The 19,612-nt window shown below is 43.6% G+C and overlaps 1 protein-coding gene across 2 annotated transcripts in view; it reads left to right on the top strand.

Moving 5' to 3' along the window:
• The window catches only part of ACSL3 (acyl-CoA synthetase long chain family member 3), a 75,138-nt gene extending 55,778 nt beyond the window's left edge, over positions 1-19,360 (top strand). For both annotated transcript variants that reach the window (XM_042995453.1, XM_042995452.1), the window contains 9 exons: positions 339-462; positions 691-762; positions 2,786-2,925; positions 5,762-5,934; positions 7,579-7,653; positions 8,985-9,176; positions 11,370-11,484; positions 13,088-13,245; positions 18,636-19,360. In XM_042995453.1, coding sequence (XP_042851387.1) covers positions 339-462; positions 691-762; positions 2,786-2,925; positions 5,762-5,934; positions 7,579-7,653; positions 8,985-9,176; positions 11,370-11,484; positions 13,088-13,245; positions 18,636-18,793 — 1,207 coding nt within the window. In that variant the 3' untranslated portion in view covers positions 18,794-19,360. The remainder of the gene's footprint in view (positions 1-338; positions 463-690; positions 763-2,785; positions 2,926-5,761; positions 5,935-7,578; positions 7,654-8,984; positions 9,177-11,369; positions 11,485-13,087; positions 13,246-18,635) is intronic.
• The last annotated feature ends 252 nt before the right edge of the window (positions 19,361-19,612 follow it).

Raw genomic sequence — 19,612 nt, forward strand, 5'->3', positions numbered from 1 at the left:
AGAGAACCCTTCTTTTGGCCCCCAGCCTTCATTTCTTCTCTCCTAGCATGTGGCTCCTGCAGCACTCCTAATTAGTGCCTTCAAGTAGGACCGGAGACGAGCCTCCTCCTTAGTGTCTGCCTCCTGGGGTTCAGGCTGAGCTGTGGTTCTCCCCCTGTGCGCCCCCGCCCTCCCTGCACACCCCGCACACCCCCGGTGTGTGTCTGCCGCCCCCCTCCCCCACATGTACACACGCACACACTCTCACTCTCCCTTTCTCCCCACACGGGCTCCCTTTTGCAGTCGCTTCCTGCAGAGCTGGCCTCTGACGGTTGCTTTTATATCCCCTTGTCTTTCAGAGAGGAAGATGTTTACATTGGATATCTGCCTCTGGCCCACGTGTTAGAATTAAGTGCCGAGCTTGTGTGTCTTTCTCACGGATGCCGCATCGGCTACTCTTCACCACAGACGTTAGCAGATCAGGTAAATTAAATGCCGGTGCCTTTAGATACTAACAAATTTCTTGAACACGTTTCCCCCCATCCTTGTGACAGTATGTTGCAAAGGTGACAGTTAATCAGTTAATCACTTGCCTTTTAAGTTCTTTTTACAGTGAATGAGTTAAAATGGTGAATTTATGATAATTGACTTTTTGGTCTGAGAATTCCACTGTAAGGATCACTTTATAGAGATTGTTTTTTCTTTCTGTAGTCTTCAAAAATAAAGAAAGGAAGCAAAGGGGATACAACCATGTTGAAACCAACACTGATGGCGGCTGTTCCGGTAAGAATTGACCATTAATCAACGTTGAGCACTGAACAAGTATCCTCTGCTACAGAATGTAAATGCTAGTGGGAAAGACACTGTTGACGAGGCAGTTTCTGTGGGAGTTATTACTTCTTGATTATTTACGTTGCCTTATGCGCTACAGGATTTATTCAGTCTTTTTTTTTTTTTTTTTTTAGCTTTATTCATTTATTTAAATTTACTAAACACTCAACTTAGTTTCAGCTTCCCTATGATATTATCAGCTCCTTTTCCTAAATAAGCTTCTTACTCAGATCATTTTCATGATATGTTTGCTATGAGTAGAAACCTGAAGCCCAGTGGGAGATGGGGGGAAGGTGTGATATCCTTCTCCTCAAAGCCAATTGTGTCATTGCCTTCCTGAGACAGGAGGTCTGGCCTAGTCACTGGAAAAAGGGACAAAGAAGTTGGTGCAACTTTGAATTAATTACCTGAGAAGCGCTTTGCATCCCAATATACCAGGCATGGGGAGGGGTCTGGGAATGAGAGGAGTAGAAATGGGTAGCAAGGAATTTTCTGTCTCCTTGATGTAAGATTTATGTGGCTTCTGATTTTGTCTCAAAGTGTTGGGATTGTTGCAAACACTCGAGTGCTCCCAGCCAGCAAAGTTAACGTAGTTACCACGGTATAAATGACGAGTAGTTTGATAGTCTCTAGAGGTGAGGAGTTTCCTTGGTGTAGTATTTTACTTTTTAAAAGTTCATGTATTAGTTCCTATAAAATTAAATATAATTTAAAACTGTAGAGGAAAAGCCATCTCAAGTCATTACAGTATACTGCATAGTGATAGGCCTAGCGAGCAAAATGCAGTGCAGAGAAGGAAGATTCCCTGCGTGTAGCATTAAAAGACAATCAACTGGGACGCCCGGGTGGCTCAGTGGGGTAAGCGTCTGACTCTTGGTTTCGGCTCAGGTCATGATCTCACGGCTCACAGGGAGAGCCCGCATCGGGCTCTGTGCTCACAGCACAGAGTCTGCTTGGGATTCTCTCCCTGTCTTTCTCTGCCCCTCCCCTGCCCTCTCTCTTTCTAATAAATAAACTTAAAAAAAAAAAAAGGGACCATCAACCAATCAAAATAACCCTATGGTCCCCCCCTTTTTAAAAAAATTTGTTAACTTTTATTTATTTTTGAGAGAGCGTACAAGTGAGGGAGGGGCAGAGCGAGGGGGAGACACAGAATCTGAGGCAGGCTCCAGGCTCTGAGCCATCAGCACAGAGCCCGACGCAGGATTCGAACCCACGAACCGTAGGATCATGACCTGAGCTGAAGTTGGACGCTTAACTGACTTGAGCCAGCCAGGCACCCCAACCCTATGGTCCTTTTATCAGCGAAGTGAGGCTGTATTTTTATAAGTTAAGGTATGAGAATTTAAGAAACCATTTCATATAGTTGTTCATTTATTTAGTTCGTTTATTTTCCAAAATAAATAAGACAGTTGCTTATTTTATTTTATTTTATTTTATTTATTTATTAAAAAAATTTTTTTTAATGTTTGTTTATTTTTGAGAGAGACAGAGGCAGAATGCGAGTGGGCTAGCGGCACAGAGAGAGGGAGACGCAGAATCCAAAGCAAGCTCCAGGCTCCGAGCTGTCAGCACAGAGTCCGACGTGTGGCTCGAACTCATAAGCTGTGAGATCGTGACCTGAGCTGAAGTCGGACGCTCAACCGACTGGGCCACCCAGGCGCCCTGACGGTTGCTTATTTTATAAGCAAGGCAATATAAAAATCAGTAATGATAACATTACTGCCCTAAGGCTTTTCTTTTTTCTTCTAACTACTCCTATGAGCATCTAGGTATATTTGTGCTATGAAAAATTATTTTTATAGAAACCTCAGTTTTAAACTAGTTGTGGCTCTATTTTAAAAGTTTGTTCCTCTTAGAATATAATTTTTAAAATGCCTCAGTACTGATAGAAATATTTATCTGTTGTGAAGATGTAATATATAAGACAGCTGATAGCATTATTGATTATGTTAACTCGTTTTTATATATCTAGGAAATCATGGATCGGATCTACAAAAATGTCATGAATAAAGTGAATGAAATGAGTAGTTTCCAGCGCAATCTGTTTATTCTGGCCTATAATTACAAAATGGAGCAGATTTCAAAAGGGCATGGCACCCCTCTGTGTGACAGGTCAGTAGACTCCCCCTCTCTTTGGTAACTTATCATTTTTTCTTATTACTAGCCCAGTTAATTGAGATAGTTGTAAGAAATTTGTTTTAAAAAGTCAAAGGGACTATAAAACACCATCTTGCATAAGAATATGAGCAATTAAAAATACTGCAATATTATTTGAAAAAATGTTCCATTTACAGTTTTCCTGTGTTTAATAGTGTGCTTCTGCAGCGCCTGGGAGGCTCAGTCACTTTAGCATCTGACCCTTGAGTTTGGCTCAGGTCATGATCTCTTGGCTCAGGAGATGGAGCCCCGTGTCCAGCTCTGCGCTGGCTGTGGAGCCTGCTTGGGATTCTCTCTCTGCCTCTCTCCTCTCTCTGTCTCTGTCCCTCTCTCTCTGCCTCTCTCCTCTCTCTGTCTCTGTCCCTCTCTCTCTGCCTCTGTCCTCTCTCTGTCTCTGTCCCTCTCTCTCTGCCTCTCTCCTCTCTCTGTCTCTGTCCCTCTCTCTCTGCCTCTCCCCCATTCTCCCTCCCTCCCTCCCTCCCTCCCTATGTCCTTTTCTCTTGGCCTCTCTCCCATTGTCTGTCCCTCTCCCTCCCTCCACACCCCCCCCACCTCTCCCCCATTCTCTCTCTCTCAAAGTAAATAAACTTAAAAAAAAAATGTGTGCTTTTATTTTTTGTTGACACATTATGTGGTATGTGATTTTAGTTGAGAAATAGTTTCTCTTTGCTTTTAAATGTATTTCAATATGAATATAAAATGGCAACCAAATATGAGTAAATCTTTTGTGTTTAAAGTGTTAAATGACAGGTTTTACCACCAGCCTTATTGTTATTTTGTTTTCATAGTGCTAATAGATTTAAGTAGATTTAATTGTAAATAATTTAGAAATTAGAACACAAAAGATGACATTTAATTTTTTTAAAATCTATTTATTTTTTATTTTTATTAGAGAGAGAGAGAGCAAGCAGTGGAGGAGGAGGAGGAGGAGAGAGAGAGAGAGAGAGAGAGAGAGAATCTTATGCAGGCCCAACACTCAGAGTGGAGCCTGTTATGGGACTTGATCCCATGACCCTGGGATCATGAACTGAGCTGAAATCAAGAGTCAGACGTTTAACCGACTGAGCCACCCATGCGCCCCAACATTTAATTTGTTTTTATGAGAATATTAATATAGTTTTCAGATACTCCACATTATTTAAAACTTTGGTTTTTTTTCCTGCCTTACTTTAGCTTTTTTCTTAGTGGGATATATAACCTACTTTGTAAAGCCTGTTAACATACATATGTGTATGTATATATATGTATGTATATATATATGTATATACACATGTATGCATATATAACATAACTGGAAATTTTATTTATTATTTTTTAATGTTTATTATTGAAGAAGAGAGAGCATGAGCTGGGGAGGGGCAGAGAGAGAGGGAGATACAGAATTCAAAGCAGGCTCTAGGCTCTGGGCTGTCAGCACAGAACCCGATGTGGGGCTCGAACTCACGAACTGTGAGATCATGACCTGAGCCGAAGTTGGACACTCAAGTGACTGAATACCCCAGGTACCCCAAAGCCTGTTAATACTTTTCAAATGATTGCTGCTTAGTCTTCACCTTTTCCAGAGTTATATTAAAAAAAAAAAAAAAAAAAAAAAAGCCCTTCTCTTTTTCTGATAAAGATTAGCAAGTAATCTTTTTATTAGTATCTTTCCAGAAATATTTTAATTAGATATTTGAATTTTATTTTTTTTAATTTAGCAGACATCTTTTTTCATTCATTCATTCATTTTAGACAGCACGCAGTTGGGGGAGAAGGTCAGAGACAGTGAGCAAGAAAGAATCTTAAGCAGACTCCATGCTCAGCACGGAGCCTGGAGCCCGACTCGTGGCTGGACCCCATGACCGTGGGATTGTGACCTGAGTCGAAATCAAGAGACACTCAACCAACTGAGCCTCCCAGGCGTGCCCCATTAATTTAGCAGACATCTTAAAAACAATAAACACTTCAGAATCCAGTGAAATTTTTAAAAAGAGTTAGGTCATTCAAATATGTACACATTTCTAATGAAAAGCAAAAAATAATTTGCTTTTTAAAAAAATTTTTTTAATGTTTATTTTTGAGAGAGAGAGAGAGCATGGGCAGGGGAGGGGCAGAGAGAGGGGGACACAGAATTGGAAGCAGGCTCCAGGCTCTGAGCTGTCAGCACAGAGCCCGATGCGGGGCTCGAACCCACAAACTGCGAGATCAAGACCTGAGCCGAAGTCGGGCGCTTAACCGACTGCACCTGGGTGGCTCCGTTGGTTAAGCATCTGACTTTGGCTCAGGTCTTGATCTCCCCGTTCGTGGGTTCGAGGCCTATATCGGGCTCTGTGCTGACAGCTCAGAGCCTGGAGCGAGCCTGCTTCCGATTCTGTATCCCCCCTCTTTCTGCCCCTCCCCTGCTCACACTCTGTCTTTCAAAAATAAATTAAATGTTAATGCTAAATTAAAAGCGTTGTGTTAAGATCCAACAGGATTATTCAGTATTAATATATATATTATAGAATATAAAACTAATTGCTCTGGCCGTAAGCAAGTCACTAGTTTGCTGTCACTATACAAAGTTAAACCTGACAGTTTTGAATTCAAACATTACTTGAAAAGTTAAGAGAAAAGTCATTATGTTCTTTACTTGGTGGTTGAACTTACAAGAGTTAGGATTTAAGTAGTGGGTCAGAGAATCTCCCGAATGGGTGGTGTGGCCTTGGGTGAGCCTGACCCTCAGAGTCAGGAGATTACTTTGGAAAATCCCACTCAGCTTTAAAATCCTGTGATTCTCTGCTTATTTATTTTTATTTTTATTTGTTGCAAGGTTTATTTTTCGAAAAGTTCGAGGCTTGCTAGGTGGAAACATTCGGCTTCTGTTGTGTGGAGGCGCTCCGCTTTCTGCAACCACACAGCGGTTCATGAACATCTGTTTCTGCTGTCCCGTTGGGCAGGGGTACGGACTCACCGAATCTTCTGGTGCAGGAACGATTACGGAAGGTTGGTGTTATCAGTACCTGGTGTGGCCGGCACAGGCTGGGGTGCAGCTCCAGGCACCGTGTGGTGGTGGTTGTTTCGGGCAGTATATCAGATGAGAGCGGTTAAGGTATTCGTGTGCAGGACGATGGTGATTATTGATACAGTATCCAGACTGTATCAGGCACACCTAGTAGTCAGTAGTTGAAGGAATTTTTCCTGTTAGACTACAATGTGTCCTCTAAAAGCTACTTAGCATTCTGGAAAAGAAGTTGTAGTAACAAGCATTGTCTTTATTATATACATTTATTTTCTTATATCAGGTAAGAAGTTTTTTTGTGTGTAGAAAAATTACCATGTTTTGTAGAGTTGTTTAGGTGTGTATATTAAGTCTTAAACTCAGAAGTGGTTTATGGGCGTGGTCTGTGTGAGAGGGAAACTAGATTCAGTTCTAGAAAATATAATTTCCAGGGTATGAGAATATAAATTCCAGGGTAATTTCTGGGTCCTGGTGACGTGGTTGAAGAGGTGATCCACTATCCAAGTAGGTGATGAATCCCAAAGTGCATTATGTGTCTGTTCCTTTATGGAGGAAAGTTACTTTGCTTCTCACTACTAGGAAAAGCTGCTTTGCATTTTCTAGGTACTCACAGATACTCAAGCTTTTAACTGATCATTTTCCCCTACTTAGCTGAGTTGTTTCAGTGGTCCATTCTTATGGCGGGTTTATCTTGCATTGCTTCTGTATTTTCCTGTTTTCAGTGATATTTTCTGTATTTTGGAAGCTACTTCGAAGTCTCATTTTGCAGGAAATAAACAAGCAACCTTAAATACGTGCATATATGCTTCCTTTCTCCTGAGGATCCTTACGTCTTCTGTTTTTAAGATTCACGTTGAATGTGATTAATCGGTTACAGTTTATGGTGTAAAGAAAACAACCTGTAAAGTATTAAAGATAAGCCTTTTATTTCTGATATTTGCCCCTGAGAAGGGCACATAACACAGTAGCAATTCACAGTAATGGTGTGTGCTTTTCCCAGATCCTTGCAAGCCAACCTCGATCTCCAGCCTGGTCTCTGAACTCTCACTGCATGAATTTAAACAGATGATAGCGTATGCTGATTCAGGGAGGCTCTCTCTGAAATAGTGATGGGTGGGAGGGAGAAGGTAGGAGAGGTTATTTGTACTACAAAGCCATCAGGTCTAATAAGAAAGCAGAACAGGTGTAAACCATCGTGAGCCATCATCCTTATAAGAGCGGGGCTCTAGACTCATGAAGCAGACAGCCACTGCGGGGAGTGGAGTGAGCCCCGAGGTAAGAGAATACACGATGGGTGTAAGGAAGGAGTCTGGGGGGCCTGGATCAGGCGTGGCCGTCTCAAGGGGCCACACTTGCTGCTGGGCATGTGGACCTTGTTTCTCCTGGAGATTCCACACTTCTGTGTAAAATGTCCTGGATTTTCAAATGTCCATAACCAGTTCAGAATCAAAACACAGAACAAGGCCACACGGCTTGTGGTTTACCAGTTCGTGACTCCTGCTTTTAAAGATTCCCTGGGGATGTGAAAGCTTTGGGATAAGTCATCACTTTTGGTAATTCAGAAAAATGAAACTGTTTATTTACCACTCCAGTCAAATACTTTTTTTTTTTTTCATTTGTGTCTTTAGTATGGGACTACAATACTGGCCGAGTGGGAGCACCATTAGTTTGCTGTGAAATCAAACTGAAGAACTGGGAGGAAGGTAAATAGTCTGTTGTCCCCACAGAGCGTTCGCTGGTGTCATTTTCGACTTTAAAATGGGAATTGTGCTTCATTTTCGTCCTTATTCTAGAATATAAAATTATCCACGAGTGCTCGTGTCTTTTGTGATAGAACTGCTCTATCAGGATCCATGCAAATGCGTTTCTTTTTCTTGTTTCAAGGATGATTCTGAAGAAATAGAATTGTTTTCATTTTGCTTATTGTCTTATTGCATAAATGCAAATAAGAATTATAGCAAAAACTTGAGAAATCTGCTTAATGAATAATGTCCATAAATTAGGAATGATCATAAGTGTATTATATGGAAGCAAAACCATGAAGTGTAATCTATGAAACGGAAGATTTGTACATTTTTTTTTCTTTCTTTTCCCCTGAGGACTTCAATCTAGAGTCATCAGAAGGAAAGTTTTACTGTAATTTCATAAAAATCTGTTGCTTATACCATTTAAATACTAATCACTTTTTATTTTTTATTTAAAAAAATTTTTTTTCAATGTTTATTTTTGACAGAGAGAGAGAGAGAGAGAGAGACAGAGCATGAGCGGTGGAGGGACAGAGAGACAGGGAGACTCAGAATCCGAAGCAGGCTCCAGGCTGTCAGCACAGAGCCCTATGTGGGTCTTGAACTCACGAACTGTGAGATTATGACCTGAGCCAAAGTTGAATGCTTAACTGACTGAGCCACCCAGGCACCCCAATACTAATCACTTTTTAAAAAAATTATTTGTTTCAGTTAATGTGCATACATTTTCACTGATTGGATCAGATGCACTTTTCTTTTATTCAAAGTAAAGATTCTGAGGGTTTGATGCCATTGTCCGATTATCTTTTAGCAGAATTAGTGAAAATGTTCAATAAATTTAAACTTGGAATCATTCTGAAATTATCTGTAAGGCATAGATCTTTTAAATACAGTGTAATTTTGATTTTATACAGAGAGGTATTTTATTAAATATGTGATTTAATACTTTCATCAGATGTGTAAGAATCTCTACAGAATCCTTAAAGGATTTACCTGTGTAGTCTAGGTAATTATTTAATACCGGAAGTGTTGGATTTTTCGGTGTAATTTTTTTTCTTGGACTAGTGGTTTTAAGTGCAGAAGTGCTTATGGTTAAGCAACTGAAAATTTGTACCTAGTTCTATATTAATGGGTTTTGCTCATTCATGCTGTCTGCCTTACTTCTTTTGGGAAACTCTTTGGATTGAAATCAGATGTTCCCTATTTAGACAGTCATAGTTTCCAATTTTCACATGATGGGCGTAGGGATAAAAATGTTGAATTAACTCTAAATTATTTGTCTTTTCTAGGTGGATACTTTAATACCGATAAGCCACACCCCAGGGGTGAAATTCTTATTGGCGGTCAAAATGTGACAATGGGATACTACAAAAATGAAGCAAAAACAAAAGCTGATTTCTTTGAAGATGAAAATGGACAGAGGTGGCTCTGTACTGGAGATGTCGGGGAGTTTGACCCTGACGGTTGTTTAAAGATTATTGGTGAGCTATCTCATTTTTTTTTCCCCCCCTGATAGTGGACATTTTGGAAATAGTTTTACAAAAGAGATAACTGTATATTTAGAGAAGCTGTTCAATAATATAAGAATGTATCTTTCTGCAGTGTTGATACAGTCTGTTGTATCATCCCTGGAATATAAAACTTTATACTAGGGACTGTGTGGGAGTTTTAAGGCTTGACATTTTAGAAGGTCTCAGTCTGTTCAATAGCAGTGGTATTTTGAATTATTAGATAACCCTCAAAGAATCAAATTCTTAGTAGGAAATATTTATTTTTTGTGCATTCTTTGCTGTTTAGAGGTTATTGGACAGGGCTCTCTCCTGTTGGAATGGTGTCATGGCCTTGCCTGTGAGGAAGGCCTGGCAGTTCGAGTATTGACCCCCCCAGGGGCAAAACATAGCTCCCCGTCTTCCCTCTCACATTCTTTTTTTCTTAATAGCATTTCTGTTCCAGTCATGCTACCTAGAAACCCGGGAGGAGATGAGACTCTTCAGTCAGCTCCTCGTATCTTACCCACACCCTACTGATGTGTCATGTGAAACATGCCTCAAGACTGTTGTCTTCGTTCTCTGTGCCCTCTTCCCATGATCAGGCTTGCACCTTCTGTCACCTCGTTGTAAGAAATTCCTCTCTGTCGACGTTGACATCCCTCCTGAAACGCACCCTCTCACACACACACACACGTACCGTGTGATTCCTCAGCACTGATCTCACTGGGCCACGTTGCTGCTAGGGGCTCAGTTCGGTGTACCTCTGTTAACGGAGCCCCAGTTCGCCTCCACCTCCATCACTGGCTGTGTCCGCCCCGTCTGTGTTCTTTACCAGTGCTCTTCTCCTTGGTGACCGTCCGGTCTTCCCTCAGGACTCCGCTCAGGCCTCACTTGGAGGCATTCTTTCCAAAGCAGCAGGTTGGGGAGGTTTGTTTTTTTTTTTTTAATTTTTTTTTTTGAACGTTTATTTATTTTTGAGACAGAGAGAGACAGAGCATGAACAGGGGAGGGGCAGAGAGAGAGGGAGACACAGAATCGGAAACAGGCTCCAGGCTCCGAGCCGTCAGCCCAGAGCCCGACGTGGGGCTCGAACTCGCGGACCGCGAGATCGCGACCTGAGCTGAAGTCGGACGCTTAACCGACTGCGCCACCCAGGCGCCCCTAAATTTTTTTTTTTGAACGTTTATTTATTTTTGAGACAGAGAGAGACAGAGCATGAACAGGGGAGGGGCAGAGAGAGAGGGAGACACAGAATCGGAAACAGGCTCCAGGCTCCGAGCCATCAGCCCAGAGCCCGACGCGGGGCTCGAACTCGCGGACCGCGAGATCGCGACCTGAGCTGAAGTCGGACGCTTAACCGACTGCGCCACCCAGGCGCCCCTAAATTTTTTTTTTTGAACGTTTATTTATTTTTGAGACAGAGAGAGACAGAGCATGAACAGGGGAGGGGCAGAGAGAGAGGGAGACACAGAATCGGAAACAGGCTCCAGGCTCCGAGCCATCAGCCCAGAGCCCGACGCGGGGCTCGAACTCGCGGACCGCGAGATCGCGACCTGAGCTGAAGTCGGACGCTTAACCGACTGCGCCACCCAGGCGCCCCTAAATTTTTTTTTTTGAACGTTTATTTATTTTTGAGACAGAGAGAGACAGAGCATGAATGGGGGAGGGTCAGAGAGAGGGAGACACAGAATCGGAAACAGGCTCCAGGCTCTGAGCTGTCAGCCCAGAGCCCGACGCGGGGCTCAAACTCCCGGACCGTGAGATCATGACCTGAGCCGAAGTCGGCCGCTTAACCGACCAAGCCAGGTTGGGGAGGTTTGACACTTCACCACTGCCATACTGTCCTGACGTGTTGTGTCCCTGCTCACGCTGCTCTCCAGACGGTGTGTGAGCCTTCAGATGGCGCTGAGAAGTCTTTACCTTCCTGGTGTTAACTGGTCCCAGACACGTGCCTGTTCGGCAGAACATACCTGAGGCCCTGATGACGGGGTCCCTTGTCAGAAGCTGATTTTCTTTTTTGGAAGAATTTATTTAAAACTACAAACATTAGGGTCTAATTTTACTATGTACCTTTACTTTTAGCGTAACTATTGTAATGACCTTAGTTGATAGCACATGACTTTGGGAATGGCCAGTATTCATAGGTATTGACTGTGACTATCTCTCATGTGCTCCCCTCCCCAGATCGTAAAAAGGACCTTGTGAAACTGCAGGCAGGAGAATATGTTTCTCTTGGGAAGGTAGAGGCAGCGTTGAAGAATCTCTCGCTCATCGATAACATTTGTGCATACGCAAACAGGTAAGAAAGTAGAACTCCTACTTTTGCTCAGAACGTTTGTGTGCCTTTGGCATTTCCCTCCTCGATGAATCTTCTTTGCCAGATTATACTAGGAACTCTCCCTTCTTATCTGTTGTCTCTGGGAAAGGCCTCTTCTCAGCGCAGTGTAGACACTAACTGATTCCTCCCTTGTGGTGCGTCTCCTCCTCGTCTTTCTCTGTGTCCCTGTTTCCTGCTCCGTACCTCACTGCGGTGTCCTGGCTGGTAGGGAGGTGACGAAAATCACGGCCTCCTTCCTGCCACCTTGGTACCCCCAGCTACCTGTCCCCGGCACACGGAAGCTTCCCAGAACCAGTCAGAGCAAAGGGGGGTGAAGAAGGAAGTTGGAGAAACAGAGTCACCAAGCCACACTCCGCTCAGCACTCATCATCCTGCTCTAAACCTGGGCCTGCTTGGGACCCGGGCCGGGCCGAGGGCTTCTGCCTTAAGCTACGTTAAGCTGTGGCTGAACACATAGCATCTCTAGTCCGTGATGATAATAGAGGCAGCTGGGAAGGAGAGCTTAAAGTTAAAAATCCCAGAAGTGTATTCTTGGGAAATGTGCCGGAATCTCAGACTGGCACTGCGGTGTTCTGGGGGGAAATTATTCTCCGCTGTTCGCGATCAGCTACTTTGCAGGCAGCCCGGGAACCACACCACAGCAGTTGGTAAAGTGGTGATTATGAAAACGTAAAATCTGCTGCCAGAAGAACCAACTTAGAAACTTTCGAGATTTTAAAGATTTACTTCATTGAATTATAAATTATTCTGCCCTTTAATTAGCTATGAGGTAACTTCTTTAGCGATGCTACAGTTCTGGATTTTACGTGTGTGATAGTAATCAGACCGCCCTTCTCTCCCTGGCACACTGCTTGCCATTCCGTAGTGCCATGGGCAGGCCACCTAAGGCTCTGTCACCAAATGCTCATGATAACAAAAGAAAAGAATACAACCACGTTACTTTGATTTGCTCCCAAATTTCTTTAGACACAACTTTTTTTCTTTAATGTTTATTTTTGAGAGCGAGCACAAGTGGGGGAGGGGCAGAGAGAGAGGGGAGAGGGAGACACAGAATCTGAAACAGGCTCCAGGCTCTGAGCCGGCAGCACAGAGCTGGATGCGGGGCTTGAACTCACGAACTGCAAGGTCATGACCTGAGCCGAAGTCAGACGATGAACCCGCTGAGCCACCCAGACGCCCCATCTTTAGATCTAACTTCAAATTTACATTAGCTTTTATTTTTGTTTAGCCAGTTGATGTGAATGACAAACTTTTTTAAAAGCAGATTTTTCTAATACTTGTAATTTTCTTTTAAGAGATGTATCCACGGAGCTATTGGTAACAGTTACACATGTTTGAACTTTGCCATCAAGTATCAGATTAAGGTGTGCTTAGCAGTGAGCTCTGTCAGAGCCTGGAGCCCATGGCGAATCGGGCAGTCGCGGTGGCCGTCGCTTGAAATGAGCGGGCTGGTACCAAACACGCCTCGTGTGTGTCCTTTCGAGTAGTCCCGGGCTGATTGCAGCCGCGTCTGTGTCGTTGGTAAGCACGGTGCCTCAGCCACGTTGTCCTTCGTGTATCACAGTTACCATTCCTACGTCATTGGATTTGTCGTGCCAAATCAAAAGGAACTAACGGAACTCGCCCGGAAGAAGGGACTTCAGGGGACGTGGGAGGAACTGTGCAACAGCTGTGAAATGGAGAACGAGGTGCTCAAAGTGCTTTCCGAAGCTGCTGTTTCAGGTGAGTGAGTGGCAGCCGGACCCTAAGGCCTGAGAGGAGAGAGCGCTTGAATTTATTACGTAGGCTCTTGTATCACAGGCCCGGTGACGCCGATTCCTGGTGTTTCCCTGCCGTTGGATGGAGGCACATGCTGGTCAGGCCTGCATCCCAGTGCGTCCACAGGGCTCGCGTCACCTGCTCCCGTGGCTCATGTGCATGAGTCGGAATGTTCTGGCCTCTGCAGCTTCTGTCTTCTGGGTTGGCCCTTGCTCTTACCTCAGCTGTTTCCTGGCCACCCTGGCCCACCCTGAACTGTCCAAGGCTCTCTTCTTGCGTTTTCTACACTGTTAGTGTACTGGGAGCTGCTGATACGGATAGGTCCTGTACCCCGTGTGTGTGTGTGTGTGTGTGTGTGTGTGTGTGTGTGTGTGTGTGTGTTGGGGGGCCGCAACGAGACTGGGACATTTGGGTGGTTCTGCTTTGGGTTGGTAATGAATAATGCTGCTCTGAACATTCAGGTGCAGGTTTTGTGTGGCCATGCTCCCTTCTGGGAAGATACATCAGGGTGGAGTTGCTAGGCCTGTGTTAACTTTACGTTGAACCTTTTGAGGAAGTACCAGACTGTTTACCGGAATACTTTTTTCCAAGTATTTCCCAAACTGTTTTCTAAAACGGTGACATCCTCTCACCATTCCCATCAGTGTTGGCTTCCAGTTTCCCCACAGCCTTGCAACACTTGTTAGTTACTGTTCATCCTTTGGCTTCTAGCCATCCTACTGGGTATGAAGTATGGGGTCTTGTGGTTTTGATTTATATTTTCCTGGTGGCTAATGATGTTGAGCATCTTTTCTTATATTTAGTAGCCATTGTATATCTTCTAGAGAAATATCTATTCAGATCCTTTGCCCATTAAAAAAAATTTTTTTTTTAAGTTTATTCTTGAGAGAGAGAGACAGAGCATGAGTGGGGGAGGGGCAGAGAGAGAGGAGGAGACACAGAATCCAAAGCAGGCTCCAGGCTCCACGGTGTCAGCACAGAGCCTGACGCGGGGCTTGAACTCACAAACTGCGAGATCATGACCTGAGCCGAAGCTGGACTTTGCCCATTTTTTAAATAGGATTGCCTTTATTATTGAGTTGTACAAGTTCTTTATATTTTCCAGGCACAAGGCTGTAATCGGATAAGAAATTTGTAAATATTTTTTCCCATTCTGTGGGCTGTATTTTTACTTTTTTTAATGTTCATTTATTTTGAGAGAGAGAGAGACAGAGACAGAGAAAACAAGTGGAGGAGGGGCAGAGAGAGGGAGACAGAGAATCCAGAGCAGGCCCCAGGCTCTGAGCTGACAGCACACAGCCTGACATGGGGCTTCAACCCACAAATTGTGAGATCATGACCTGAGCCGAAATCAAGAGTAGGACGCTTAAGGGACTGAGCTACGCAGGCGTCCATCCCTGTGTTTTTACTTTCTTTCATGGTATCCTTTGAAGTATAAGAGCTTTAATGTTGGAAGATACATTTTCCCCCCTTCTGTTGCTTGTGCTTCTGGTGCCACATCTGAGAAACCACTGCCTGATTCAAATGACAGTCCTGTGTTTCATTCTAAGAACTTTAGTTTCAGCTCTTACTTTCAGCTCTTACTGGATCCATCAGAGTTCATTTTTATGTGATGTGAAGAAGGGATCCAACCTCATTCTTAAGTAAAATGCTCTGTCCTCTGAATTAGTAGGTTATAGAGACGGAGACTTACTGTGGAGACTTGGTTTCCGGGATCTTTGGGGGCCGACTAGGCAAAGCTGGGAATCCATAGGGCAGACTGCCTCAGCTCTGCTCCTACGGCCTTTCAGTGGACCGAATTGGACCCACTGTTTATCTGAGACAGCTTTCCTCCCATAAAGCAAACTGATTATGGACTTAATCATATGTACAAAATATCTTCAACCCGTGGACTAGCGTTCAACTAAATAACGGGGAGCTCGGATGTAGCCCGGTCGATACATAAAATGGACCTTCCCAGTCCGCGACTTGTCAGCCTGGCCCCCGTGTACATCTCCTTAGAGCTTAGTTGATTTCTAAGCAAGGACAGTAACAAAGACTCCCCCCTGATGTGCTACGTCCGCCCTGCACACAACTGAAAACACATCAGCCTTTTCCGCAGAAGAGGGTACACACCGTGTGAGTGATTTTTACTCTTCTTGTCTTCTGTGATATCCTGTCACTTAAATTTTTTTTACTGTTTTTACTTATTTTTGAGAGAGAGACAGAGCACGAGTGGGGGAGGGGCAGAGAGAGAGGGAGACAGAATCCGAAGCAGGCTCCAGGCTCCGAGCTGTCAGCACAGAGCCTGACACGGGGTCTGGACCCACAAACCACAAGATTGTGACTTGAGCCGAAGTGGGATGCTCAACCGACTGAGTCACCCAGGGGCCCCTCCTGTAACTTAAATACAGTGATATAAAGTTTTTTAACGTCTGTTATGACAGAATAAGAAGGAAGAAAATATAAATAGTTGCTTTAACATACGTACAGACACAAAATAAAAAAGGACTATTCCCATTACAGCGCTCCTTCCTCTGACGGGTCACGTAGCTGTAGCTGCATTTATTTTTCTGAGTGGAGGCTATCACTACACATGACATAATCTTGAGTCAAGGCACAGAGTCCAGTACCGAGCAGTTCGAGATTGAAAACCTTAAATGTGGTCTCCAGTGTGTGCTTTTTAGTCTCTCCCACATCTACGGAGTGCCAGACTCCTCTGCCCCTTGAGTCCTGAGGTCCGGGCCTGGCTGCTTTTGCTAACAGTGGTTTTCCCTCTAGCAAAGCACTCTTGAAATAGTTGTTGTTTTTTTTTTTTTTTTTTTTACTTTAAAGTTTTTTTTTTTTTTTAAGTTTATTTATTTATTTTGACAGAGAGAGAGAGCGAGAGAGCGAGCAAACAGAGGAGGGACAGAGAGAGAGGGAGGGAGAACCCCAGGCAGGTTCTGCCCTGTTAGCGCAGAGCCTGATGTGGGGCTTGAACTCAAACTGCGAGATCATGACCTAAGCTGAAATTAAGAGTCGGACACTTAACTGACTGAGCCACCCAACTGCCCCACTGTTGCAGGACTTTTACCTCAATGCCCGAGGTTCGTTGTCCCGCTGCTTTGAAGAATGAAGAAGTGGGCACTGAATGAGCAGCAGGAGGAAGTTGACTGGGGATTAGATCCGAAAGGAAGAATGGTAGGAAAGCAGTCTTTACAGAGAGGGCATTGGAAAGTGAATGGCCGCGACTATAGGCGAGGGCCCTTGTCTTTTATAAGGTTCTGGTCACCGCCCGCCTCTCAGGTCCTGCCCTTGCTGGCTGGATAAGTCAAGGTGCTGCGTTGTCCAGTTCTGATTGGCCCGATTCCACTGTGTGAGGGGTGGTCTGTGGGCACACCTTTTCCCTACGGGTGACACCTAAAAGCAAGTCTGCTACTTACTTTTTAGTCAGGTCTTGAGTCAGATTCCTGAGGGGAACCTGAGGGGGAGCCGGTGGGGTCTGTTACATTCTTAAGCGGAACCTTAACGCCTGAGGGGGTTTGCTGTGGTCGGACACTCCCAGCATTGTTCCAGAAGATGTGTTTTCTTCCCTACCGGGGGACCTCAGGTCCTAATCTTTCCTTCTCTGCCTACTGAATCCTACCTATTTTTCCTATTGTACCACTCCTGAAATAGTTGTAATCTTCCAAGAAGAAAACCTTGGTATGTCAGTGTTTATGTTTACAAGTTAAAACGAATACCTCTTTTGCTCCCAAGGCACTTACCCGTCTTCAATTTAGTGAGCGAGTAAGCGTGTATTTACCTGTTTACCTCTTTATCCTTGTTAGATTGTAACACTACTTGAGAACAGAAACTATCTTTGTATTTAAAAAAAAATTTTTTTTTCAATGTTTCTTTATTATTGAGAGACAGAGACAGAGCATGAGCAGGGCAGGGGCAGAGAGAGGGGGAGACACAGAACCCTACGCGGGGCTCCAACCCATGAACTGTGAGATCATGACCTGAGCTGTCAGCACAGAGCGCGACCCACAAACTGCAAGATCATGAACTGAACAGAAGTCGGATGCTTAACTGACTGAGCCACCCACGCGCCCCGTTTTTTGTATTTTTTAAAGAGTGCTTAGTAAAGCACTCTGCGTGGTATTTTTTCAATGAATATTTATTTGTTGAACGAATGCTGAAAAATAAACCCTTCTTATTAAAGAAACATATTCCTTCAAAACAACATCTCCCTGTTTTCCCTCCCTGTCCCCATCCCTCCCTTTCCTTTCCCATCCCTCTCTCCCTCTCCCCATCCCTCTCTCCCTCTCCAGCCCTCTGCTATTGAGAACCTCCTGGGTATCCAACAGTGTGTTAGGAACACGATAGCGATGGTGAGCAAACATTGTGTCCTCATAGCTTCTGCTGAATATGCTGACAAGCTTCAATGACAGGGTCCTCTTTAAACTTTATTAGTTAAAGTGATTATGCCCTTTACAGTAAACTCGAAACAAATAAGTGTGTGACATTTGCTTTTCCTTAATCCTCCCTCTTAGGCCCCAGAGGTGTCCGTTTTATGGTTTGGTGTGTATCCTTCTCGTCCTGAATATCTACCTGTGTAACATTTGTCTAGTATTAAAAAAAAACTACCTCTTTTTAGCCTAACGATATATTGCACATATCTTTACACACCCATGCCATATAGATCTAACTCATTTTTAATGACTGAATTATATTCCATTTTATGCCTATTATATTCCAGTTTTTGTTTTTGTTTTTGACGTGGGGCTCGATCTCATGATTGTGAGTTGTGAGATCCTGACCTGAGCTGAAATCCGACGGTTAACTGACTGAGCCACCCGGGCGCCCTATGTGCCTGTATCTTTTTTTTTTTTTTGGTTTTAATTTTTTTTTTTTTTTTTAACGTTTATTTTATTTTTGAGACAGAGAGAGACAGAGCATGAACGGGGGAGGGGCAGAGAGAGGGAGACACCGAATCGGAAACAGGCTCCGGGCTCCGAGCCATCAGCCCAGAGCCCGACGCAGGGCTCGAACTCACGGACCGTGAGATCGTGACCTGAGCTGAAGTCGGACACCCAACCGACTGAGCCACCCAGGCGCCCCCCTATGTGCCTGTATCTTAACTTAATCCAACTCATTCTGTTGGCGGTCAGGTAGATTTTTTAAGTGGCTTTTTGCTATTACAGTTCTCATACGTATCTATTTTTTGTTTATTTGTTTATTTGTACTTCTAGCCTTTTTTGAGGCATGGATTATCACGAGCGAGGTTCGTGGGATGTTGGGTGTTCACCAAAGATTGGGGAAGTTACACTGTTCGCTAAGAATCATAATTGCACATTTTTCATGCCTTTGCATTTATGTTTTATTTTTTTTCTTTTCCACCATCTCAGCAAGTCTAGAAAAATTTGAAATTCCAGTAAAAATTCGTTTGAGCCCTGAACCGTGGACCCCCGAAACTGGCCTGGTGACAGACGCCTTCAAGCTGAAACGCAAAGAGCTTAAAACACATTACCAGGCGGACATTGAGCGGATGTACGGAAGAAAGTAGTTCTTCTCTCTCAGCACCGTTTGCTACAGGGAGCTCAGATCAAATAGGAAAATACTTGAAGTGCGTGTCTCCAGCTGTGAGGCAAACCCCATTCTTCGTATTAAAGCCTAAACTGTTACTTCTCATGACGTCGCCATTTTTACTGACAGGATTAGTAAAACATTAAGACAGCAAACTGGTGTCTGCCTCTTCTTTCTTGCCCCTTTCCAACTTACCACCTAGGACTGCACTTGTCAGCATGAGGACTTTCCGAATCATTTTGGGGAACGGTGATTTTAAAACCTCAAGTTTTTAAACATGATTTATATGTTCTGTATAATGTTGAGTTTGTAACTTTTTAAAGTTTGGATGTATAGAGGGATAAATAGGAAATATAAGAATTGGTTATTTGGGGGGCTTTTTTACTTACAGTATTTAAAAATGCAAGGGTATGGATGTGAAATTATGTAAATTCAGACGCTTATGAATCAAATCATTGTTGAACAAAAGATTTGTTGCTGTGTAATTATTGTCTTGTATGCATTTGAGAGAAATAAATATACCCACGCTTATGTTTTGAGAAATTGAGACCTTGTGAATATATGCCTGGCAGCGTCTTCTTTATGTATTTATTTTTTATTAGGGAAACAATGCAGTTTGGTTGGTGCTGCATGAAACGAAATAGCACTAGGGCGTTAGGTTCAGTAGCAAAGAAGAAAACACGGCAGGTGTAGCACCAGTGGATAATTAGTGTCCAGTGGCTGATGCTCAGAATGTTCAGGGTCTTCTAGGTAGCTTTGAAAATAAGATATCTTAGCTGGGGTTTTTTGTTTTTGTTTT

This window comes from Panthera tigris, chromosome C1 (genome assembly GCF_018350195.1).
Source record: "Panthera tigris isolate Pti1 chromosome C1, P.tigris_Pti1_mat1.1, whole genome shotgun sequence".
In the NCBI taxonomy this organism is placed as follows: Eukaryota; Metazoa; Chordata; class Mammalia; order Carnivora; family Felidae; genus Panthera; species Panthera tigris.